The sequence below is a fragment of the Onychomys torridus genome, chromosome 2, assembly GCF_903995425.1.
Source record: "Onychomys torridus chromosome 2, mOncTor1.1, whole genome shotgun sequence".
Taxonomy (NCBI): Eukaryota; Metazoa; Chordata; class Mammalia; order Rodentia; family Cricetidae; genus Onychomys; species Onychomys torridus.
This window is the reverse complement of record NC_050444.1, coordinates 42927143-42953615: the sequence shown is the minus strand read 5'-3', so window position 1 is coordinate 42953615 and position 26473 is coordinate 42927143. Positions and strand designations below refer to the sequence as shown.

The window sequence follows — 26473 nt, the reverse complement described above, 5'->3', positions numbered from 1 at the left end:
TGTTTATGCAAGATGAGATGAAGGAGGTGAAGGAGGACCAAAGCCAAGAGCAAGGCATGTTCAGGAGATGGAACACAGACACACAGTCAGGGGAAGCAAGGTTACAGAGGGGGACCACAGGGCATCGGGGCAGGAACACTGGACAGGCAGGCCAATCCTTGTTCTTTAGTACCTAAAACAGAATATCATTATTTTAGAAGAGTTTATTCCCATCCTCCTGCAAACATCCTACATCACCACAGATGGCAAGGAAGTGGGGAAGAGATTGGGAGGGGGGGGGGGTGTGGGGGGGAGAGGGAGGGACTGAGGAAGAACAAGCTCATTGATGTCACACTTTACCAATCCCTGTTTCTACTCATCTTTTTATCACGACTTTTTGAAACAATTATTTCCTATGACCCTGACCTCAGGCAAATAGGTGTCCCATTCTCCACAAAAATAACTCCTATCTAGGATGTCAGGACCCAGTGCAGTGATCAGCATTCAGTCCCCCTTCTCCAGACCTAAGGAAGATCTGATGATACTGCTGGTTGTCCAAATTGGTGCCCCTCACATTTCCCTGCTCTGCTGTCTTCCAGGCCCCAATGTCTTAACGCTCAACATCTCATCATGGCATCCTTCCCTGGCTTCACTCACTTAGTGATCTAATTCGGTCACATGACTTTAAATGCTATTACACGGTCCTTCATCTAAGTTACACTAAACGTGATTGTCCTCTGCCTCAGCTACTCCTCTCAGTTGCCTTTGCAGCTAACAGACTTCAGTGGTAAGGTAATTTTGTCCCTTATCTTTTCCAACATCCAGTTGTGTCCCTGTCACCCTGATGTCACCTCTGTGTGTGAAACTGAATCCTGCCAGTCCTAATGCAAAGCCTGTAGGTCAAATCAAACCAAACCTCTGGTCAGTTCCCAATGGTGGAAAGGAATTAACCTCTTACATGAAGAGTGCTATTAAAACCAGCTCTTTAGACCTTTGTCTTCATTAAACATATTGAAAAGGGTGGCTTTATTCTGTCAGAATTTACAATACAGAGAAGATAATTTTAAATTCTATATGGTAATGGATGGTTTTAAGGGAAAAGGCAAAATGGTGCCTTTGAAAGGACTGCCTCTTTCAAAACTTTATTAAAATCACATTGTAGGCTGGAACTGGCACCCAGTGCCACGGCCCTTGAGGAGCATTCATGAGGCTCCAGGTTCAATCATCAGCACAGGAAGGGCAAAATCTCTGCCAGGTAAAATGGTTTCTAACCTGTAATTTCAGCACTCAGGGACTGCAGCTAAGGCTGGCCACGGATCTGAGGCTAGCTTGTCTCAAATATCCAAAAACAGAAGGGCGGAAATACTGAGGATATTCACCTTAGTAATTACTTATCTTGTGAGTTTTCTTCTCTTGGCAAGAATGAATTTCATTCCATTTCTTGTAGATCAGCAGAGAGCCACAGACACTATTTCACCTCGTATTCTGGGAAACCAAGAAGCACACAAGCCAGGCATCTACAGTTTGGTGATTAACTGGGTGTCTAGACAGGCTCTCATGAGCATAACATTATTAATTGAACAGCTGTTTGGTTAATCACAATAGCAAGAGTAATTCCTGGAATAAATATTTTATTAATACACCCGTCAATAAAACAAAAAGTAAAAGGAAATATTTTAATTAATTCATTTGTAATAATATTGAGATTATGACTGGCAAATTCTCTTTGTGGGCCTGGAGAGTGAGCTAATGTTTCTAGCATGGTAAATCTTCATCTTATTGTTCCTAACTAATGGAAATGTATATTTCAATTTCCTGGCCAAAATTCCTTTTATGTCATCTATCAAGAATATATTAAGGTCCATTAGTGAACAACTGGATCTGATGAACACTCTGTTGGTACATATTATTCCTTTCTTTTAGGATTGTGCATTCCCACATTTCATCAGCAAGAACATTTTTCACTAGATAAGGAGTGTACTGTCACTATGATTAAATATCTGACAATATTCTCTGTCAATCAAAAGATATAATATTTGAAAAAGAAAAAATACACTTGACCAACACATACACAGCATATATTTTCATGAAATACAGCTAACCTAATACTTTTTCAGAACCCATAGCCTTAAACCATAGGGGGAAAATACAAGTTACATTGAATTTAATCTGAAAATATTAGCCCAAAGCTTGCTGTTTTTCTTTCAGAGAAGTCCATGTATAATGAACTTCCATGTTCCTTCTGACTTGTTTACTGCCATAGGCTATCCGTCCATCCCCAAAGTGTTTATTCAATTTCAGTTTTACTTACTTGGATGAGGAAATGAAGGCAATAAACCTCACATCTAATCTTTGATGTTAGCCATCTGGTCAACATATATTTTTTGAGGCTAGAAGAAGGTTTGAACTAGAACCATATAAAAGTTTCCTGAAAAAAGTAAAATTTTATTTTATGGTATAAAAGTCCCTTGGAGGACACTTATATATTTAAGTATATAAATGTACATCAAAGTGATTTACCAATGAGCACTTAAAACTTTCCAGACCTGTTCTAGCAGATGGAAAGAAAACCAGAGTGTCAAGATTGCTCTGTTTCTCTGTCAGGGAGTGGGGGGTGGAGTGGGGGTGCTCAAGGCAAAGTGGTCTCCTGTTGAGTCTCCAGGCTCAATTCCATCAAATTAACTCCACATATTGATATGTGAGAGCAGTGTTTCAGCAAGACTGTTTGCTCCTAAGGGGCCTTCTCATCAATCCTCTGGCCTTTCTTCCAGTAAATGCCAATAGACCAACCAGTAAATGCTGATGGACTTACCAATAAATGTTGATGGATCCAGCTGTGCCAAATGGAATGAGCAATATTAGAAAACACCAAAATATATGCTCTCTGTCAAAAAAAACTAGCAAAATGTGAATACATATTTTAGACATCCTGCTCAAAAGGCATCCAAAAGGAAGATAATAATAATAATCCACCTTACCGTAAGTCAACACTTAGGTGTGAATTAAGGTGCTACCATTTTCCTTAAGAAGTGTAGTCCGTTAGAACAATAGGAACTCATACTCACAATGGTACTGAGTATCATCAAAGTCTCAGTCTGGCCTCAGACTGCCCCTAGTGCATTCATCCCAACATGCCCACACACCATTGTCTTCCTGTCACTTATCTGGATGAGAAATGATGACTTTGAGAGAATTACCTGGCCTTACTTTGATAAGAAAGTTAAAATATGAAATTATCATACAACCTAGCAACCTCTAGAATAAAACTAAATTTCTGTCTGTGTGTCAGTAAACAGCACAACTGATCCCGGTGGGGTTCTATCCCAGCAGGGTCCATCCTTCTCCACATGTTGAAGCAGACCCAGGTGTCTGTCATCTCAGTCACCATAGGAGAAAAACTACAGCTACTTTAGCTACAGCTTGGTCTAGCCCTCATGGTTCCAAAGAAATCTAATCCATTCATGTTTATGCTATTGAACTCAGGTCCCCTGAACCCACTAAACTATTTTTCAAGCAAAAACAACCTCTTCAAAGTTAGTTGCCAAAGCCAGCTGTCTTAGTTTCTCTTCTGTTCTATTCTGTTCTGTTCTGCTCCCTGGCGACTAAGCATTCAAATATATGAACCTATGGAAGCCGTTCTTATTTACACAACCACACAGGCCAAACCAGACCCAGAATGCCTGTATCTGAAGGATGCTCAGATCACATTTGCAGCACAAGAATAACACGCTACATCATTTTTCTTATTTACTTTTACCTTCAACCTAAGAAAAGCTATGTTCTAACAATATCTGACTTGGAGTTTCCCAGTGGTGGCCTTACCAGGTCCACACATCAGGTGAAATGTGGTACTGAGGCTCCAGCCCTGCCCTGGGGGATGCGGAGAGGGAGACAGCAAGAGCTAGTGTGGCCAGATTACCTGTAGCAGCCATGTAGCACTGAAGCTACCTGGGACTCATGTTGGGTTTAGCACATTTACAAATCACATTCTAAGTTTAACAATTTCAAGTCGCATCATTGCTTCTTCTGGAACAATCTGTGGCTTTAAAGTAAAACTGGTTACACATACATCTGTGAATTTTATTTCTTGTTAAGAGTGAACATGCATCATTCTTTTGGTATATGTGTGGTCTCTGTCAGGCACAATACAAAATAAAAGCCATGCTGCCTGAAAGTGAAAGACAATATTCCCCAGTTTGAAGTTGTCAGTAAAACCACTTGAAATAAGTGGTGTTTAAAACAATTCGGTTCTGCTCTCATGACACATAGTTTGGTAAGTTGAAAGATATAAAGCCAGATGTAAAAATGTGCAATAACTTGCAGCTGCTTTCATCTCAGTATTATACAATGGGGTTTGCTAAAAGGAACGGAGGAAGATACAACTTCTCTGTTCAAATCATCCAATACCATGATTCCAGCTCAAACACCAACCTTAGAAAGTTACTCTCTCACACTGTCTCCTAGAGATGAATTAAGTTCTATGGCAAGCCTGCCCATAGCTTAAAACACAAGTGTACAGATGTAGAATAAATGTCCTCAGAGGATTTCCACATGGCAATCCATAAAACTTGTGATGAAATAACTACTCAACACAAAGGGAAATAATTTGAGTTTATGGATAAAAGTAGGTGTGATAATCAGACAGACTTAACAATGTGGAAGATTGTCCAAGTGGGTTCAACACAATGGCCCGCACCAGGAAAAGCAGGAAAAGGAGGCAGAATAGAGAAGACAAGAGTTATAGTAACATGAGAAGAAATCTGCCCTGGAGAGGCTGGCATTGAAGACAGAGAGGAAGACAGAAATTTTATGGAAACAGATTTTGCAAGACCATCTAGAAGGACTACAACCCTTCTGGTGTGTGATATTAGCTCAATGAAGTCTATTCCAGGCTTCAGCAAAGAAAACAACTTTCTGTTATTCTGTTATTTGTGTCAGTTTGTTACACCAGCAACATAAAACAAGCATAAGAGAGTTTCTGATTTAAGCATAGTATATATGTGGGTACACAATGTGCACTCCCCAAGCAGTGAAACCAACAAGAGCTAGGCACCTGTCCATTGGAAGATGCCTCCCAGCATATAGTTTAGCAAGAAAATTCTTCCAGTGTTGCGAAGCCACCTTTACTTTCTGAAATCAAAAAATAAATCCCAATGCATTTACCAAACATTTTAGACCATAAAATGCCATGCAAAATAATAAAAATAAGGCCTGGAGAGATGGTCAAATGATTAACAGAATTTACTGCTCTTGCAGAGGACCCAGGTTCAGTTCCCAGTATCTGCATGGTGACTCACAACCATCTAGACTAGCTGTTACAAGGGATTCAGTGCCCCTTTCTGGCCCATACAGGGACCTGCACATATGTGGTGCACATACTCTCATGCAGGCACACACACACACACACACACATACACACACACACACACACACACATACACATATACATGAATAAAAAATAAATCTTAAAAAAATACTAATAATGTCAAATTCCTAAATAGGCAAAGAAATTGCTTATAATTCACATAACTATGACTAATAAAAATGAAAAATGTATCAGATGAAGTAAAGTTGCTATAAGAAAAGATGTTTTATTTTACAAATTCATACTTTCTAGTAGCAGATAGCCTCTAGTAACAACAATATGGCGAGGCAAGTATTGTTGGTTACTACTGAGGTAGAATAAGAGATACTACAGCTTATTTTTGATTATTTTTAACTGACTCATAGTAATTATATGTTTTTATTATATTGAATATTTCAAAACAACTAGGAGGCATGACTTTGAATGAAATGAAGCAAACATTTAAAAGCCAAGTCAATAGTTCGAAAATCAGAACAACAGAAACAAAAAATGTGTTGTGTTACTATAACAACTCTACCTTAGGAATTAAAATGTAGAGATAGGGATAAATACACAGAAAAAAACACTAATATTCCTATATAAATTACACTAAAATTACTTAATGATAGAATACTGTACATATTAGTAGATTCAAATGGTGCGTATTCATGTAAGCATGAGTGACTTGGTCTTCACTTGGGTTATGGGAGTGTCACTGTGACTTGGAGACTGTGTGGAAGAGCATGAGAGGACTCTCAGCACTGTTGGGGTGTGGTCATAGGTCACTTGGTTTTTCTGTATGTAGCTGAAGTCCTGCACAATCTGGATTGGGTAAAAGCCAACTAAAAAGCTGTTCTGTTCATTCTTCCACTGCCACTTCAGGCACATTCTAAGACACTATTTCATCTCACCTTTTGGGTCCTATTTCAAGCTGAATTTACAGCTTCTTTGGATTCCCTTGTAGATATTAAATTATCTCAGCCAGGTTCATGCAAACCCTCAGCTCCTCAACTTGAGCCCCATCTCAGTATCCACATCTTCAGTAAGAAGGGGCTGTACAGCTTAGCTCTTCAGTCTCAACTCCTCCTGACTTGGTTGTTCAGGGGATGAAAGAGTAGAGATAGAAGATACAGGGAATAAGAATTGAACACAACTGGCTCACGTGTAAACTGGCAGAGAACACTCTGGGAATACGACAGTTTCCACAGACTGGGGTTTCCCCCAAACAGTGATTTTTGTGGGTGACTCAGAACCTTACTCCACTCCCTCTTCAGGGTTTCTCTGATCACCATGTGTCTCTGCATTACCACTTGCTGGCTGACTGTTTAACAAGCATACTCACCTTGTGTACCCAGAGTTCCAGCATCCTTCTAACCACCTTTCCCAGTAGGAAGCCCTTCTGTACTCACTCACAGGCCTTGCTTCCTACCTTCTCACTCAGCCTCTCGGGACTTCTCGACCTTCATCTCTGTTGTCTGGGGTAGGGCAATAAGCCTGGCTTAGGAATTGCTGTGGTCAGCTGCATATCCCACAGGTATTTCTTGCAGTAGGAAGTCTTTGACACTGAGGCTGCCAGAATGTTTCCTTTGCAGTATTATTTTATAATGAGGACAAGAGGAGAAAACAATCGAGCTTTGACCACACAGAAAAGGGCCAAAGGAACGACTCCCAGGGCTAGGGAGGCAGTTCTTTTTCACCCTATTAAAGAACCTGAATAATTTTAGATTAGCTGAGACTCATTGACAGTTTTGACCTCTGAGAACTGTTGTGTCGCTGACTGTGTAGAAGAGAAATCATCCTTCAGGAAGCGCAGAAAACCAAACACAGAAGCAGCGGCACAGGCTGCTCTGTGCTACGTGTGTTCTCTGAGACACTCAAAGTCCACGTTTTCTTTCCTGCTACTACATCTCACAACTGCCTAATCACCAGCAAGTTAATGTATTTTCTTATGATGTAATTAACAAAACAGTTTAGTACTCAATAGAATTTACATTCTCACAGCACTTTAAATTATTAAGTAGATGATTGCTGTTTAATTTATGTGCAATACGTTTTGAGTACTTTTCTGCCTGTTAAACATTAAAACGGTTGTAGGAATAACAAATATAGCACAAATTGCTCTATAAATATGAAAAGTAAACTATATATTAAGAATAATTGTGATGGTTTGTATATCCCAAATCAAAGTCTAAGTGAAGTATCCAGAAATTGTTTTCACTTCTCATTTATCTCTACTTTTTAGAAAACTATTTAGGTTACTGAAAAATGAAAAAGTTAAATAGCAGCTATTGTTTAGATGTAAAATTTTATTCTATTACAAATTCTTAGAAGTTATTGATATATTGGTACAGACTCTAAGAACATACATTTGTTTTTCTAGCTGCTTGGTTTTGTGTATGCCTGTTACGTGATCAGCATTTCCATGGAAGAAGAAGACACCTGTAAGTACTTAATCCCTCCCTGGGTTCCCTCTGGGTAAGACACTGGTCACAAGGCCAGGAAATCTTCCATATTTCAAATCTAAAATGATTGAAGTCAGCAGAGTAAAGTTATAATAGAAACAACACAGTCACAGTCACACAAGCTAGGAACAGTAAACAGGGAACCCCCATTCCTCACTCCGAGCTGCTCAGGAGCATGAGGGAGCCTCAGAAGCCTGGAGAGTGCAGTTAGCCATATCAGAGTGAGATCTCCCCCAGAACTAAGCAATGATACCCAGTTAAGGATATTCTAGTCATCACCAATTGGGAGTATGCTGCTCGAAAAATTGAAATTTAACCAACAAAGATGATAGTAATATAATGCATTGTGAGATCCATATGTGTATAAACTATATGAATTTGTAAAACAACAATATTACACCCTTTCATGTGAAATAAAAAAATGAAGAGCTACTAAAAGTCACTCATGAAATACTCAGAAACTAAGTCATAGTTTAGTATCAAATAAAAGGTATATCATCACTTGAGATTCTGTCTTAGAGCCATACCAGCACAGGTCAATAAATGACATTTATTGAGCACCTGCAAATGTATAAGGCACTTTCCACACAGCTGTCTGGTGTGCTCATGTAAGACAATAGCAATTGTTAACCAGTTTTCACAGTTGAATTAATTTAGAAAATCACATCTACTTATTTCCACTGTTGTCCAATTTGCTTACAAGAGAGCATTTAACAAAATGGGGGTGTATAGCTAACCTTTATAATGGCCTTTCTAGAATACAATACCAAGGTGAATGATCCCCACTAAACAGATGCAGGAGTAATGCCTGAACCAAAATCCATGACAATGTGATCTCATCTCAGTTACCCCAACAAATGATAGAAAATACTAGGCCTTGAGGTTAAAGGTGTCAGTGATTAAAAACAGGCAAATACTAGCAGCATGTTTTGTGCCTACTTGGGGATATTTTGCTTTTAATATTAAATGGAAAAGCATTCCTGGCAATTTCAAATGTGGAATTAATGTAACATCCTGTCACACTTAGAGGGGAACTTTGGGGATAATGTCTTCAGAAGCTCATTGGTTCAGCAAATTGACAAAGCTAAGTACAAAAGATCAGCATCATGATTCAGGCCCATGCAAAAAAATAAAAATAAAAAAGTCCACGTGGCCAGGAACAATTAATTGGTTGAACATGAATATCATCTCCACTGAGCCTTCAAAGAAGCTAAGATTTGCATTAAATAGATACTTCAATTGCTGTGCTGAATATCTTATGAAGTACTTCCCACAAAAGGGGCTTTTTTCCCCCTTCTCCTCATTGAACTGTCTGGAGACTCTCCAAAGATGCCAATAGTCCTTTCTGCCTTGATGCAGGAGAAAAGACACTCCAATCATTAGTTTCTTGTCTAACACAACGAATGCAGAAAATCATCTCATCAAGGCTTGTGATTTTTAAGTGAAAGTAGGAAACACATAATGACATACAAAATAAAAGTCTCACCTGGACTGGATAAAGATTTTGTGGAACCTTTCCCAGTCTTTCTTTAGGACAGTGGTTCTCAGCCTATGAGTCATGACCTCCTTGAAGGTGAAAGACCTTTTCACAAGGGTTGCATATCAGATATTTACACCACAACTCATAAAATTAGCAAATTACCATTATGAAATAACAACAAAAATTAATGTTATGGTTGGGGGGGTCACACACCATGAGAAACTATATTAAAGGGCTTCAGCATTAAGAAGGTTGAGAACCATTGCTTTAGAGCCAGAATGTCAGAGGACAGGAGCTATATTACTCTTGGCAGATACTGTGGTCCTATTGACTTTGGTATCTTTAATTAAGTGAAGCTTCTCTATAGAAATCCCTGAATCAGCTAACACAATGCCATCACATTCAGAGGGAAGTGCCTCTTCACAATCTCATCTATTACTGGTTTAATTCTAGCGCTTGTTATTAGGGCCATACATAAAGTTGCTCAGCAACATCTGGATGCTGTTGTTCTCTTGCCATCAATTCCAATGATACTTAGAGTCAAAAAGAGCCCCTGGTGCTCAAAATAGTCCTTCTGCCCAACGTAACATGACTGTCGGCTGGAGGAAGGATGACAGGGAAAAGACATTGCAAACCTGGAAGTCCTTAAAACAGACATTTTACATTTTTACTGAAAGAGAAATCAAAGGAACAGGTGTAATTAAATTGTCCCAGCATCTTCAGAAGCAAATGCAAGTAAAAAGCAATGTCTATTGCCAATTTCCATGATCTCATAGAATATCACAGCTGCTACCAATGCTTTGTTGAATTCTCGGTGCAGTAGTGTAAGTCTCTTTGGATATGATGTTACCAAGCCACAGCCAAAGAGAAGCACATCTTCTTCCAGTTGTTTTTCAAAAGTGTGAACATTAAATAAGGAAACATTCACTAATGTTTTTTGTTTTTTGGTTTTTGGTTTTTTTGTTGTTGTTGTTGTTTTTTTTACTAATACTTTACAATGTATCTAAGCAGTCCTCTGGAAAGCTCGTTCTGAAATGTAACTTAAAAATTACCCAAATGCCATGATATCTTGGCCAATGCTCCAAAGTTTATCTTGATTCCTATCTGATAATGAAATGTCTGCATTGTTCAAAATACAGTTAAACCTTGTTCTCGGACTGAAAGCTGCCAGCACGTTCAGAATTAGTAACAGTTCCACTGCTCTCCTCTGGACACCTTTCCGAGTCTGTGGAGCTACCATTTCAGATGGACATTTCTAAAGGGTAATAAAAGTTTAGGGAAACACTCATTTCAAACCACACACCTTCCCAGTTACCTCTCAGCCGCTTTACCTACTGTTTCTTATAAAAACTTGTGATCTCAGGTCAAAGACAAAGGGATAAAAGCTGACAGAGCACTGGGTGGGGTCCATCACTTTCATCCTTTGTCCTCATGAAAAAGTCATCATGTGTATTTCCCTTCTGTTTTTCCTTCCTTCTTTTTTTATTTGCCTATCAATCTTAATGAGTGCTCCAGTGAAACTGGCATGTTCGGGATCTGTAATCATAAAACCCTGCTGAAGTCTCCTCTGTGAATGCTTGGCCAAAGTGAACTGCCAGCTTGTTAATTATGTTGTCAGACCTACCAAAAGGGAAGGTTTTGTTTCAAGGAAGTGTGGAGATAAGACAAACTACTCTGAAAAGTACCCATTACTGTATACAAATACTAACAGGTTTTTCTGAGGAATCTATTCTAGACTTGCATTTCCTCTTGGCTTCCAAATTGCACCTGGCACATAGATTTGAGCAATCTGCAAGCATTAGGGATCTGCAGGTGGTGACCTCAGGCATTCCACCTATGGGAAGGTCAGGCAGCCCAAGAAGGACCTGAGCTACCTTGCAAAAGCAGAAAGAGGACACCACTTCCTGGATATGTCATGAGACAATTTTTTTCTCTATAATACTATCATAGGCACCCAAGCACCAAAACCCACAGACCAAGCAAGACCCTCCACAGGGTCAAGACAGAGAAACCTTTCATTCAAACCATTTCCAAAGTAAAGGCTAAGATTCCTGGGAAGCCGAGCCCCCGCTGCTGTCCAACTCACTGCAGACTTCCTTAAATCAGCCTGAACAGGGTCTGTGTACAGTTTGAATTCTGTTCTTTTCGCTCTTCCCCAAGTGCTTGCTCACACCTTGAAGAAGGCTTTCTCCCTCTGTCTATCCACTGGCATGTTTCTTCCCACCCAAACTTAATTATCTTTTCCCAAAGTTGGGCACTTTCTTCTCCCTCTTCCAGGCTATCTCAAGGGACCCACGATAGATTGCTCAATACTTTTTGGGCACGTTATGTGTTTTCTTTGGAAACATTTAACCCAACTGTAATTTTCTAAGGTCATGGTATTTACCAAAGCAACCTCATTTCCTAACACAGTGGGCATTCTATAGAATATCCAGTTGTGTGACATTTTCTGGTTAAATGTGAGCAAATGTCTATTTGCTACACATATAGTAGTGATGGAAGACCAAGGGTGTGGTTCCACCCCTGTATAGCTTGATGAAACCGTTAGTCTATTGGATATTGGAGTTCCTCACCAGGTAACAGGTGAAGAGTTACCTACAGGAGCATGGGTAACTCAAAGGTGGCTGTAGCACTGAAAAGCCCACCACAGCATGAATGACAGTTCTTAAAAGCTGCATCCTTGGAGCTCCTGCTCAGCAGCAGTGTCAAGCTGTGCAGAGCATTCTTAAGTTAATGGGGAAGAAAGAAGATTCTGCTGTCCAGATGGTATAGAGTGGAAGATGAGGGACTTGCAGGCCAGATGGGTTCACAAGAGAGTGAGGTATCAAATGACAGACTGTCCACACCCTGTGGTACCTGGAATTCATGACAAAAAGAAATACACTGTAAGGCTAGTAGTGGTAAAATTTAGCAGGAGCAAGTGACACACTCTGCCAGTATTTCTGTAATTCTGTTTTAAATCTGAATTCAAAAACCTTAATCCTGATCCCATCTCCACTCTGATGAGTAATGCACTAGTCCAGGTTAGCCAGTTGCACTGTTGGTATACTGAGCTTTCCGTTCTCTGTGTTGGTCCTTAGTGATGCCTAGGACCTGCCTTGATGAAGCTTCTCTGTTCCATGAGAGCCAGCCACCTGCCACATCATCCTTTCACCTGTTCCTAGTCAGCATCTTCACGAGATTTCATATCAATTAACATTTTGAGTTACTGGTACCTTAGAGAAGCCTACATTTCAGAGATATTAGAGTCCCCAACCCCTGCTTAGGGATAATTGACCGAAACTCCAAGTGATCATGCAATTCATGGTTTCTTCTCTTCTTTGAAGTGCCTTTATCATCAAGACTCTCACAGAGGAATAGAGAGATGGATCCCTGGGTAAAAAATGACTTCTCAGCAAGCATAAAGGTCTATGTTCAGCCCCCCACTGCCCATACAAACAGCTGATAAAGCCAGGAGTGGTTACATGTATACCTGAAACTCCACCACTGGGTGGTAGCAGCAGGAATGAGGGGTAGTGCATGTAGACAGTAGGAGCACTGGACCTTTCTGGTGGTATTGTGTTCCCCAAAATATTGTGCACCCCAATAAACTTATCTGGGGTCAGAGAACAGACAGCCACTAGATACAGAGGCTAGAAAATGGTGGTACTCACACCTTTAATCCTAGCATTCCAGAGGCAGAAATCCATCTGGATCTCTGTGAGTTCAAGGCCACATTGGAAACAGCCAGGCATGGTGACACATGCCTTTAATCCCAAGAAGTGAGCCCTTAATCCCAGGGAGTGATGGCATAAAGCAGAAAGGTATATAACTCGTAAAGACCAGAAACTAGAAGCTTTTAGGTGGTTAAGCTTTTAGGCTTTTGAGTAGCAGTTCAGCTAAGATCCATTTGTACAAGAACCCAGAAGCTTCCAGTCTGAGGAAACAAGATCAGCTGAGGAACTGGCAAGGTGAGGTGGCTGTGGCTTGTTCTGCTTCACTGATCTTCCGGCATTTACCCTAATAACAGGCTCAGGTTTGATTTTATTAATAAGAACTTTTAAGATTCATGCTACAGCACATTCATTGAGAATCCCTTGTCGGGGAAATAAGACAGAGGGAGCAGGACATAACATCCTTCTCTGGCCTCTACACATGTGTGCACAGGTGTACATACCTGCTTGCACACATGTGCGTCTATGATACCTACACAAAGACTGTCATGGAATTATTGTCACAAAGAATTGAAACCCATGGGCTCCCACCCCTCAAATGCCTGAGCTCTCTCTGCATTCAGAACCATCTGTCTATCTGTATCTATGACCTCCCTGACACAGAAAAGGAAGATTCATTCCATCCTGTGTGTTTTTGTGGCTCTTATCTCTATGCTTCCAATACATGAAGGCCTGTTGCTTCTTGAACTATTCTTTTCTTCCTCCCCTCTTCCAACCACTCAGTTTCCTTGTTTACTCCTTCCTTGGTTAAGAAGTCACACCATTTATATATATATATATATATATATAAAGGAGTGCCTGCTGCCTCCACACCTGTTATGTATTCACCCTTCCTCTCTTTCATGCTTCTTCCTTATGTCTCCCAGACTGGCAGCCCCCATTTTTCCACCTCATTCACAACCAGTCAGCTGCCATCAGGATTTCTGTCCCAAGTCATGAAAACCTTATCCCAAAGGCCAGTGAGACCTTCTGATTGTCAGATTCTCTTAACTCTCATCAATGTTCCTTAAAATGTATGTTATTGGGCTCTGTTAGCTGCTGGAAATTTTGCTCTTCTAGATAATCCTGTTTCCTGAGTTTTGTCAAAGTGATCCTTTCTTTTTTCAACAGTGCATATTTTATGATTTAAATGTTATTTCTGAATCTTCATACAAATGTCACAAATACTTCATGGGAATGCTGCTTACAGAATTGGGAGCCCTGGTTCTGGCTACTTTTGAAATGATATCTTATCACTGTCTTTAGAATGTTCACTAGCTTCCCCTCCCTTTCATACACTCTTTCATGGTTTATACTCATGGTGCTGTACTCATGCATATTAACACTAGGCAATAAACCAAAACATTTAAAGACCAAATAATAAAAGAGATATTTGGGGCTTTTAGAACAAAATAGCATATAATAGCTTTAAAAATCTATTGTATCAGGCTTAAATATTTAAGATTTTTATGAAGATCTGATTTAATTCCTTTGAAGAAATGCCATATAAGTAACTAGCAATAAAAGGCATATATGTGGAACTGAAACAAGGTAATAGGGCATGTTCATAAGACTTGGACAGCAATGTGGAAGTCTGCATGTGTGGCACTAAACAGGTGAATTATCATACAGAGTATAGTTGACTAGCTCCTCTACTTTATCCCTATTTCCCACTTAGAAATCTACACACACACACACACACACACACACACACACACACACACACACACCTTTCTCTCCTTCTCTCCCTCTTTGTTCGTTAGCTGGCCATAAGAACAGAAAATCTGCATTCGAGTTAATGGTCTATTTCAAGGACATCTTTCCTTCCACAGTCCAGTCGGCTGCAAACTTGTAGTGATTCATTCAACACCATTGTGAGAAATTTCCTAATAGCTATAAAGCTGTAGCAGAGGCTGCCGAGCTAGCTACTAAACCAATCTGTTCTTCTCCAAGGCCCACAGTGTAACTGTGCTTCGGCTCCACACAGTTGAGTGATTGACTTCTACAAAGTGGATTCCAAGCCTGCCCCCTAAAAAATATCCACCAGCTTCTTTCCAAGGTCTTTTCCTTCAACTGTGGGACATGAACAAGCTCGGAAGCTTTGGACGGCATATTTAAAACAGAGGTGCTGCTGTGCCCAAGTGCCCGAGGTGTTACATGGAAGTTGATCACGGAATTTGAGACTAGGGTATTAAATGCCTCCTGAGAAGCATCCAGGAGTGTTTGCAATGGGGAAAATCCCTAAGCAAAAATCTGTGCGACTCAGAGAGCTGTTTGGGGTGATAACTTTGAACTAAGATCTAAAGGACACAAAGGAAATGCAAGGCAAAGCCAGAAAAGGAGCTCTCCATGCAGAAGAATCAGGAAACACAAAGGAAGACACTTCCTAAAAGAAGATTCCAGCCAAACCAAGTGTGACTTCAGGAATTCTCCATATAAACCACTCCAAAGGGTCAAGAGGTGACCTGGGCTTTCCTGCCCTGATGGCTTACAAAAGAGCAGATTATATCCTCATTTCAAACCCAGGGCTGAGCAGGAGAACTATGGAAAAATGATCAGACTTTCCATTTGGCTTCATTTTTGTTTGATCTATTTAAATCTAGAGTCTGGATTCATTTACATAATCTGTTTCATTTGCAACTTAAAAGTTTCTTAGCATTTAACCTGTACTGAATTCATCATAGTTATCATTGTTTTGGAATTTTCCCAAGATTCTTTCTAATAAAACTACATGTCTGTCACTTTTATAGCTGCCTCAGTAAATAAATCTAACAAAATAAACTTAAGCAAAAATTAAATTTCAAGTTTTTTAAAAAGTCCCATGAATTTACTGAAATTTTTTAAGTCTTCCAACCTAAAATTGCAAGTGAAAAACCAATAAACCAATTTAAAACTTGAATTGGCTTTATAGGAGAATCTGTCTTATCTAAAACAATCTGTCAGATTATATTAAGAATTACAAATATTTTACATACTCAGCTGGTATAATCCCAGTTTATAGTCAATAGGAGAATATTATACTGTAAAATATATTTGTTTTACACACACACACACACTCTCTCTTTTTTTTCTCTCTCTCTCTTGCTGATTAGACAACTATATTCAACTTCTGTCTCATAAAAACCAATATGATCAGAAGCTTTCAGGTGGAAAGCAGGAGTAATTACTCCAAGTGACTGCTATCCTTCTATGAATAGATTTAAATAATTTATATGTGCCTATAATATGCGTACATGTGTTTATGTGTATGTTCACACATACTTGTTCAAACAAGAGAGATTCTCCTCTATATGAGACAGCTATGATTAACAAAACAGCCAGAGCACCAAGACTTGTGTAGATTAAGATAAACAGGTTTGCTCTACTCAGGGCCTCTTTGGACTTCATTTTAGACTTGCCACCACTTTAAAACATGTCAGTATCTTCCAGTCTAGCTTGGTAGCACTGGGTTGGCGTTCTATTTGTTTCCTTTAACCATTGCACCTGCTGGCTTTCTGCGTTGTTTCCATTTCCTAGATAGGATGTCAACTGTTGTAGATATTTCAGAGTTTGGTTAAGCTGCATCATTTAAAGCGTGTCTTTTCTTGTCCTGGGGTCATCAATCTGTCCAGATGTGGAAGTATTTATTATTCTGATCCAACACCTTATTTAGTTTGAGATTTCTAAACTAGCTCAGATAGCTAATCTTTTGTGGATTTATTGATCTGTTCATTCAAGAAATAGTCATTTACGGACATCTGTGTGGTAAACCACAAGATACAGAGATGAATACAAGAACCTAGTCATTTCCCAGAGGATCTTACCTTGTAATAGGTGAGCCAGGCCTGAGAACATACAGAACAATGAAAAGAAGAAGATATTATACCAAGTAAATCAAGTAGACCAAAAAACAAACAGAAGCTGTGGCATAACTGAATCAAGCGTGGATATGCAGAGCATGTGACTTGTCCATGTGTATGGGATATCACATCATCACGAAAAGAACAAAGTGAATTTTAAATAATCAAAAAAATATATTTCTTAAGCTAAAAATCCTGAAGAAAAAAAAACAAAACACCTACAGGAAAGTCTGAAAACATCTGGCTCTAAGGATGCCATGAGCAACTAGCTCTGCACATCCAGCTTACAGCATGAAGGATAGGTCAGTTTGTGAGGGACCTTGAAGTCTTTTTTGCACTAGCAATTTCCAAACTATTTCATATTTTGGCACTCAGAGAGAGAATGTCAACGCAGTGAATAAGCTGCTCTTCTCCTAGTAAGAAAAGGGTGTCCCAAAAGGCTAGTTGCTATGTACCCCCAGTGTCACTTCTACTCACAAAGTCAACACATACAAACCAACTCATGCATTCACACAAACACATCTATACACATACATACATACATGCATGTGTATACACATGTGAGTGTGCACACAAACAGATCCACATGCATACATATATACACATACACACATGCAACACATATACAAACACTCATGCATGCACTCACACACAGACACGTCAAGGAGTAAGGGAATCAGCATCCTATCCCTTCTGCCCCCATTCAGACCATGCTACTTAGGATGCTCTACTGGATGGTGTGGAGTGCTGAATGGATTTCATCTTGAGAATGATTGGATCAGATTCAATTTTCTTAGAAAAGTAATTCTCAGAGAAAAGGATTTATAAGAGAGATCTCAGTAAAGAAATGGCACTTTAGATGGAGATTGTCCTGGGAAATGGAGAACCAAAAGTAATGATGTGGTTATAAAAAAATGAAAAAAAGAAGAAAATAGTGTTTCAAAGAAGAAATGTCTAACATTGTAGAAGCAGACAATAAAAAGGAATTATAGAGAGACTTCAAAGCTGACAAGTATTTGTCACTTGATTTATTGAACTAAGTAAAACATTGGCTAGTCATAAGCAAGAATGATAAAAATGGATTGGGTAAAACACGGCAACTGTACGAAAATACCTCACAATGGGACAAGAATTCACTTAGAGTTGTTGAAACAAATCCAGGGCTGTTTTTAGTCTCATGCTTTTTGGAACATTATTTTTTTGTTTCAGTCATTCTCTTCTGCTTCACTGACCTCAAAGAGGTTCTAGAATTTATTAGCCCATTATTTAAGTATCACACACGCTTAGGAAATTCTAAAGTGGAAAGAAACTGTCAGCAAAGATTACAAGAAACACTCTGTTCCAGAAATCTGAACTTACAAGGGGAACAAAAGTCAGAAGCAGAGCCAATAAAAATGTAGGGTAGCACCAAACAGAGAAGGTGGGGGTTTTTAATTGTGCTTTGTCTGTAGTAAAATGTGGCTACAGATGAGGCCGTTAGTACCAACCAGTCTTTGGTCAACAGTGGATATGAACAGACAGTAACTGAAACATTACAGAAACTCAGAAGGGGACTTCAGTAAAGACCTGGCAGTCACTGTCATTGGCAGCCTTTCTGTCTAGTTACTAAGCAGATGATGAAAATTATCTGGTTAGCTAAAGGCATTGCTACCCTCGTGAAACAGAGCACAACTCGGGCAGCCTTCAGAGCTGAGAAATTTCAGGAAGAACAGAATTGCTATGAAAAATGAATACTGAAGAAGACAAAAGAAAACTTATTGGTAGATGGGATAGTGTTTGTTTATGATCCCCACAGCTGGGAGGTAGAGGCAGGGAGTCACCTTTTCAAGGTCATGCTCACCTGCATAGGCTAGTCCGGCCTACATAAGCTTTGCAGGAAAAGAGAGAAAGAAAAGAAAAGGACAATTGCTGTTCTTTTCTAAATACGAGAAAACAAACACTCAGTGTGTGTGTTGCACTGAGATAAGCATGGTGTGAGCAGCTGCGTTATTGGCATCTTTATAAGGATGAGCGAACTCTTGCAAAACAAAGGCAGAAGCAAAGGCAGAGAATAGTAAATACCATCATTAAAGCACCTTACAGAGACACTGAGCAGCATCCCAGATGCAAGAATCAAAGACAACATACTACATCATTCAAGGTCTAGGGGATCCTTCAGGAATAACTACAATAAGCATGTCTCTGCATCTAAAAGAACAACACTGGAAATATTAGGAAAAAGTCACTGTGTGAGTGTTACACAAAGAGGACATATTCATCTGCAAAGTATCCCATGGGGTTACATAAATTAGGAAGAAAAGAGAGAGCTCACTCAAAGTTCATGCTACTAGAGAAAACAAAGAGCAGAGACACGCGTCAGTAACTATCCAGAATAAGGCCTTTCATTGAAGGTATCAAAATGTGACTGACAGTGATTTTCTACCCTGTACATCGGCTACCCTTTCCAGGTGTGAAAACCCGATCTCTAGTCCAATGCAGGTTCTACTAGGACACAACCCGCTCTGGGGAAATAAGTGGTCATTGTTGGGATTTTACAAATTCTCACATAACTCAAAGCTGAACAAAATTTCTGAAATACGGGAAATCAATAGTTGAAGAAAAATGTTCTATAAAGAGAAACAAATTGATAGGCATTGTAGCAGTGTTGCCAGACGGGGCTTTGAGACTGGTCTTAAGAGCAGTGAATGTCTTTGTCAAGAGAGAAGATGGCTAGAGAACAAGCTTACCTCTTCAGGTTTTTCCTGCCTCCAATACCTTCTCTTTCCCATGTTCTCAAGGCCTTTCCTCTTACATGGGAGTTAGGAGGCAATACAAAAGCCTGTAGAAGAAAATTCATTTCACTGATTATCTAGTCTCAGGTATTCTGTGATAGCACCAGACAGCCATTGTGTGTGTCTATACCCTGTTTAGGAGGCTCTGCATTTATCTGAGGCAACAGCCCCTGCTATAAAGACCATTTCTCTCTTATATCCTCTCTTCTCATTTCCCAATGTAAGGAAGACCAAAGAATACCAGCCAGAGTGGGGATGCTTCCCAATTCTCTGCATTAAGCTGCCAGTGGGGGCAGCTGAACAATATCAGAGCACACATCAGAACCTGAGATGGAGAGGGATGAGATGGGAGTGAAGAAGGTCCCCTTGGCATGATTGCTTCTGAGTAGCAGGAAGCCATAATGTTGTATGCTGGGCTCAGGACTCCTTGTCCTGCACTATTCCAGCTAGAGTTGGTGTGCTGTGGCCCATTTCATTGGCTCTCTATGTTCCCTATATTTAGTTTTGCATGCTTGCTGGGAAATGAAAGACCAGAAGCTTCCAGAGTCATAACAAGAGCAATGGGAACAGCCATGAAGACAACATTATGCCATCACCTTCTCTCTAGCCTCAGAGGGGATCACAAGGTTTAGGCAAGTGATAAAGCATCCCTACTCACTGCCTCTGAAGTCCTCATTGTTTTATGGCATTGTCAAGTTCCTTTGCATGGCAGACCCAGCATGGTACCCACAGGCACTTGGAGTGCTGGGATTGCCAAGCCCAGACCCTCGCATTAGCACAGCAAGCCATTCCTTTGGAAAGCTCAGATTCATCAGACAGAAAACAGTGGCAAATTAGTGACAGTGTAGAGTATTGTGTTCCCTGCTAACACAGGAAGAGATGCATTGCCCCCTGCCTCTGGAATAACTGGTCTCTCCTAAGAGCCCCTCTTCTTGGTGGGTGATGCAGGTTCTCTTTGCATGAACTGAATGAGCATCAAGTTCCTGACCAGCTTTCTTTCATATGAATCACCTCATAGAACAAGAAAACTGCTATATAATGATGAGCCAGAAGATAAGGTTAGGATAAATACTTGGGGCTGGGGTATACAGCATAGTGACAAAACACCTTCCTAGCTTGCAAGAGCTTGTAGGTTCTATGTTTGATATCACAAAACAAAAAGAATAATACTTCTGGGTGGTGGTAACACATGCCCTTAATCCCAACACTCAGAAGACAGAGGCAGGCAAATCTCTAATTTCGAGACCAGCCTAGTCTACACAGTGAGTCCCAGGACAACCAGAGCTACATAGAGAAACCCAGTGTCAAAAAACCAAATAGATAGATAGATAGATAGATAGATAGATAGATAGATAGATAGATAGATAAAGTTAAAGGAAGGAAGGATTAACTGGTCCTCATCTCCCTGAATTTTGTCTTCTCTGAGCTAAACACAGTGATATCGGACACCTCTATCCCTTCATTCAGTGACAAGGCAACAAGCAGTGTGGCAGATCTGAAATGAAATGTTTTCATTCTGATTAATTATTGGTAAATACACTTAAAACTGAGACACAAAGGACAGCTCGAATACTTCTAGAAATGGCATGTTTCAGCACTAGGACATAATCGCAGTTTCAGGCTAAAGTATAATCTGAGGCATAGTATTTCTTGTCTGACAGCCCCTTCAAGCACTAGTTTCTGTTCCCTTCCCTTAAGCCTAGTCAGGCTGACTGATGAGAGTTTAGTAGACATGACTGTGTGAGTTTTCAGGCTACGTCATGGAAGGTCACACAGATTCTGCTGACCTCTTTATCTCTGGCTGCTAACACTTGGAATCCAACTACCATGCTTCTGGGGAGCCCAGGAGAGGCTACTGTTAGAAGCAATACACCTTCCAGCCAAAACAACAGCCTATACCAACTTCCCAGCCAGGTGAATAAGCCACCTCAGAAGTTGGTCCTCTGACTCGCTGCAAAGAGCCCCTGACTAAGAAATATCCCTTCCCTGCTAAGTTCCAATGGTTGATCACAAGCAAATTCTTTTAAACCAGTCCAAGAGAGTGTCCCATCACTTATTAATATATAATCACCACAAGCCTATTGCACGGGAGCATACAGCCACTAAGAGGTTAAATGATGCTCCATTGTCCCAAAGCTAGAAAGTGGCAAAGTTGGCATCCAAAACAGGGCCAGTGTGATATGTAAAATGAAGTCAGGATGAGGTTAATGTGAAAGTTTTACCTGTATTTATGACTTGTGGTTCTTAAAACCAAAAGAAATTTGAATAAAATACAGTGAAATATTCACAATCTGCTTAATTGTAACAATGCAATGACAAAAATATGTTCCTTTATATTAATTTTTCTGGGGATTATAAGTATGTTATAATTTGTAGATAGATTCTCAAAGATTAAAAACCAAAAGAACTTGTCAAATTCTTAAATATGCCTAGTTAAAACCAATTAGATCTTCTATTAAAACTCAGAGATGAGGCTGTGGAGACCAAGATGGCCAAGAGACTCTCCACCTTCCTCAAGAATTGCCTAAGCAAAAGAGCTGTGGCTGATCATGTTGGAAGTCTCACTATCATCAGGTCCTCACTCAGCCCAAGCCTGCTGCCATGATTAGCCAGGCCACATCCTACAACTACTCAGTTCCTGTTCAAAGTAATGAGAATATGGCCAGTGCACCCAGCTAAGGACCCAAAGGCCCAAGTCATAGAATGACTGAAGAACCTATGGCTACTCCCACAGAGGAGAGGAGCTCCCTCCTCTGTGACCCTCAGTAAAGTTCAAAGGAAAAACTCAGACATTAAAAAGTGAATTAAAATATAAATTGCCATAGTTTATGAAATGGAAACTATAATTCATGTGATTTCTTGATAATAAAAGAAAAACTTGTTCTTAGTTGTCTAATTCTTTTCATATATTCTATGGTTCAGAGGAATTTTGAAAATCCAAAGAGATACTGATACAATGAAAAATGGACTCCAGCCCAGAAAGGAAGAAGTATATATCAAGAGCCCCAAGTTTCTCCATGAGGAATGAGAAGCATCAATGGTTGCACGGCCTCTGAGCAGCACAGGGAAATTGTCACAGCTGAAGGGGACTTGTCCTATAACCTTTCCATTCTCACGTGACATGCAGTGAATTATTGCTTACATGGAGCTGCTGCATTCATTACCAGATATCTTGTAGACATTCTGCACGGAACACAGAGGGTGACACATCTGCTTTGTAGTCTTCTTCACTTCTGCGTAAGTGACGTTTGCAATGGCTAAGCCAAAATGACTCAGTGTCATGAATGGAAGCTTCATTCATGACCTAAAGTGCCTTTAGATGAGTAGAGAAGTTACATTTGGTCATGAACACAAACCTGAACTTGTCCAGTGAGACAAGGCTCTGTAGAAAAGTGCTGTAATCCATTCAGTTGGGTGGGAATCTTGCCAGGGATCCAGAGGGATGCAGTGAGTAACCACAAAGATATTCAGTTACAAGCAACATCAGTTCTTCCAGGAAGATGCTTAGCTGTGTGATTGAAAATTGGCACCGGAAGTGAATTTGAAGGATTGAAAACTGGGGCCTTTCCTGGTCCTGGCCTCTCCCTATGAGACCCATGACAGCAATGCATCAGTCTCTGGGAATGGAGAAGACAGCAATGCTCTGACTTTTCTGGATAGTGGGTGCCAACTCCTAACTGTGCTAATTTATTTCTAAAGTGCATGTCACACTTCTGGGATGTAACAACCATCATACCCAGAACTCAGCCTCAATGCGCTGAAGATCCCTGGCAAGCTGTGGCTGGATGGTGCCTACTACCCATGCCTGCATCTCTGCCATGCTCACTGATACACTACAGTTCCAGTATGTCATTTTGCTGTTGTGACTGCAGATTTCAAATGATTTTGGCATTCTGATCCTCCTTTTCTAATACCTTTGAGATCCTGGTCATACTTCCTCTAGACCTCTTTCATGGAAACTCATCCCAGTATTTCTACAGACTGCAATTCTGCAAATTCTCCCTCACAAAGGAGATTTGGAAGTGTATTGTGTCCTGCCAAATTCTGAGCAGTGGAACACAACAGCCTTTCTGCAAACTACTTCTAAAGCTGAGCTTTTCTCCACTGAGTCATTTCCAAGTCCTCTGTTAAATCCCCTTTACAGTTCCTTCATTGCATTGTGTACTTTTGAATGGATAATGAATCATAAGCATGTGGACCTACAGGCTACTACTCCCCGTAGGCCACACTGCTGGAACTCATCTATAAAGAATCCTGGTATTTTCACCTTCTTCATTACCTCCTACTCAGTGATTCCTCCTTCTTCACGTGGTTTCTTTCTAGTCTTGTCCAGTTATAGATTATTTGTGGTTTATAACATCTTTTGCAGAGGTCTGAAAGTTTTCTATTACTCTGGAATTGTACCCCAGCTGGTAAGCGGCATAACCATATATCCTAGTTTGTTTGAGCAATCCCTGTTTGCTATTGCTCTGGATTCTTATCTAGTACAAGACTTGTCTTAGATATTTTTAGTTTTTGAATAAAATATTAATAATAGTGCCTGAAGTCTTTGGAAGAATAAGTGAACCATACTCTCAAGCTTTCTCATAGCATCATCAAGGCATGAGAGATGCATATATGAGAAATCGAATTCTCCTTTAAACACATGGTTATATCTGTCAGAAAATTAATAGTAATGCTGTCTTCAGAGCTTAAAAAGTAAAGAATAGCTGGAAGTTTTCTTTCAAAGGGAGTATTAGTCTAGTCACTGATTGTAAATACAGATGCTTAAATAGGCCAGAGAATGTCAACCTGTTCCTGGACGAGACAGAATGGAGAACCCAGAAATCACAGGCCCTATTAGCAAACGCTTTGGCTCACTCCTGCTGATAGGCTTTGCTTCAAGGATAACTTGCAGAAGTTTAAGCTTCTGTGTTGATCCACTAGCAGAAAATTTTCTCAGAAGTAAAATAATGAGACTAGTTTTACATGTCAGTTTACACACCAGTTTGGGGGCATTGGTTGGTTGGTTTGGTAAATCAGTTCTTGATATCAAAGTAAACTGTTTGGAATAATGTTATGATAAGTGCTGGTATTGTATTAAATGCTGTGATGACTCAGTAATAAAATGTTAAAGATGCATTAGTGTTGTGGAAATAATAGAAATTCATATCTTTGGTGGAGAATAACAAATGGGTAAAACCACAAAATTTACCAAATTAAGAAACAATTATAAAGTAGAAAATACGTTTATAATTCAGGTACACTGGTGCTTTATAACTTTATAACTTGCAATACTTTACCAATGAAAATGGAAACTTTTAATATTCAAATTTTATACACATGTGTAAAGTACATATACTACTATATTTTTATGATGAGGCAGATGTTGAAAACACAAAAAAATTCAACATGGAAGAATAAACATTTTATACCTCCTTCTCTTCAGTAACCAGGCTTTGGAGAACTACCTTGCAAATGAAACTATCTCACATAAAAGTTGAGAATAGATTTATGAATATGAATAATTATGTTTTAGTTACATGGAAAGTTAGTTAAAATCTTTAAATAGAATATTCAAGAAACAAAACACCAAAAGTCAGCTTTGGGAGATTTTAGTAAACTGTAATAATTAGAGGCTTATGAAGAGGAAACCACTGAGCTTTGTCCTTGCCAAACAAAAGAGATTAAACTAATAAAAGCTGAAGTGTTACACAAGATTGGATTTTTCATTTTTATAATTTCTCTTTAAATATCTCTGCCTTGAAAAGAATCTTGGCAAAGTTCCTACTTTAGTTGTCCAAGTTTATGTTTTTCACCAAAATAAACGTAAGTTGATCAGAGGCCTAAAATTTTGCATTGTATATACTGGATAAAACCCATTAGAAGTAGATATAATTTACAGTTTTTGTCTTATAAAATTCTTGCCAAGGAAAAACATAATATGCATAATATGCATGATACTAAGAGAAAGATATAATAGTCAAAAAATAGTTTTTAGAAAAATATTTGGAATGAAATACCTTACACATATCATTGGTTTAACCAACTAGCTTGACATTTCCCAGACCATTAGAAGGCTATTTCCCCAGTAAAAACATTATGACTTCCAGATTCACTTCAGTATTAATTTCAAATTTACTAACCCTAGGCCAGTGAGATGAATCAGCAGGCAAAGATGCTTCCTGCTAAGCCTAATGACCTGAGTTGGATCCCCCCCAATCCACATAGTGGAAGGAGAGAACCAACTCCTGCAAGTCATCCTCTAATCTCCATATATACGCTAAGGAACATTACACACACACACACACACACACACACACACACACACACACACACACACACAGAGTTTCTATTGCTGTGAAGAGACACCATGACCATGGCAACTCTTTTTTATTTTTTATTTAAAAATAAATGAAGACCCCATGAGAATAGGAAGAAGCAGAGTGCTAGAGAGGTCCCCGGAAATCTGCAAAGATACCTCCACTATAGACTACTGGCAATGGTCGAGAGAAAACCCGAACTGACCTAGTCTGGTGATCAGATGGCCGAATACCCTAACTGTCATGATAGAACTCTCATCCAGTGACTGATGAAAGCAGATGCAGAGATCCATGGCCAAGCCCCAGGTGGAGCTCCAGGGGTCCAATCAGCGAGAGAGAGGAGGGATTATATGAGCAAGAGATATTGAGACCATGATTGGAAAAAAGTACAGGGACAAATAGCCAAACTAGTGGAAACACATGAACTGTGAACCAATAGCTAAGGAGCCCCCATGAAACTGGACCAGGCCCTCTGGATAAGTGAGACAGTTGATTATCTTGAACTGTTTGGGAGGACCCTGGCAGTGAGACCAGGACCTGTCCTTGGTGCATGAGCTGGCTGTTTGGAACCTAGGGCCTATGCTGAGACACTTTGTTCAGCCTT

The 26473-nt window shown here is 39.7% G+C and overlaps 1 protein-coding gene across 3 annotated transcripts in view; it reads left to right on the top strand.

Moving 5' to 3' along the window:
• Window positions 1-26473, top strand: part of Nkain3 (sodium/potassium transporting ATPase interacting 3) — a 638504-nt gene that overhangs the window by 589183 nt on the left and 22848 nt on the right. For 2 of the 3 annotated variants that reach the window (XM_036178915.1, XM_036178916.1), the window contains exon 5: window positions 7704-7764. In XM_036178915.1, the coding sequence (XP_036034808.1) occupies window positions 7704-7764 (61 nt within the window). Of the gene's footprint in view, window positions 1-7703; window positions 7765-22489; window positions 22554-26473 lie in introns of those variants that run through there. The other variant, XM_036178918.1, reaches the window with a different exon arrangement.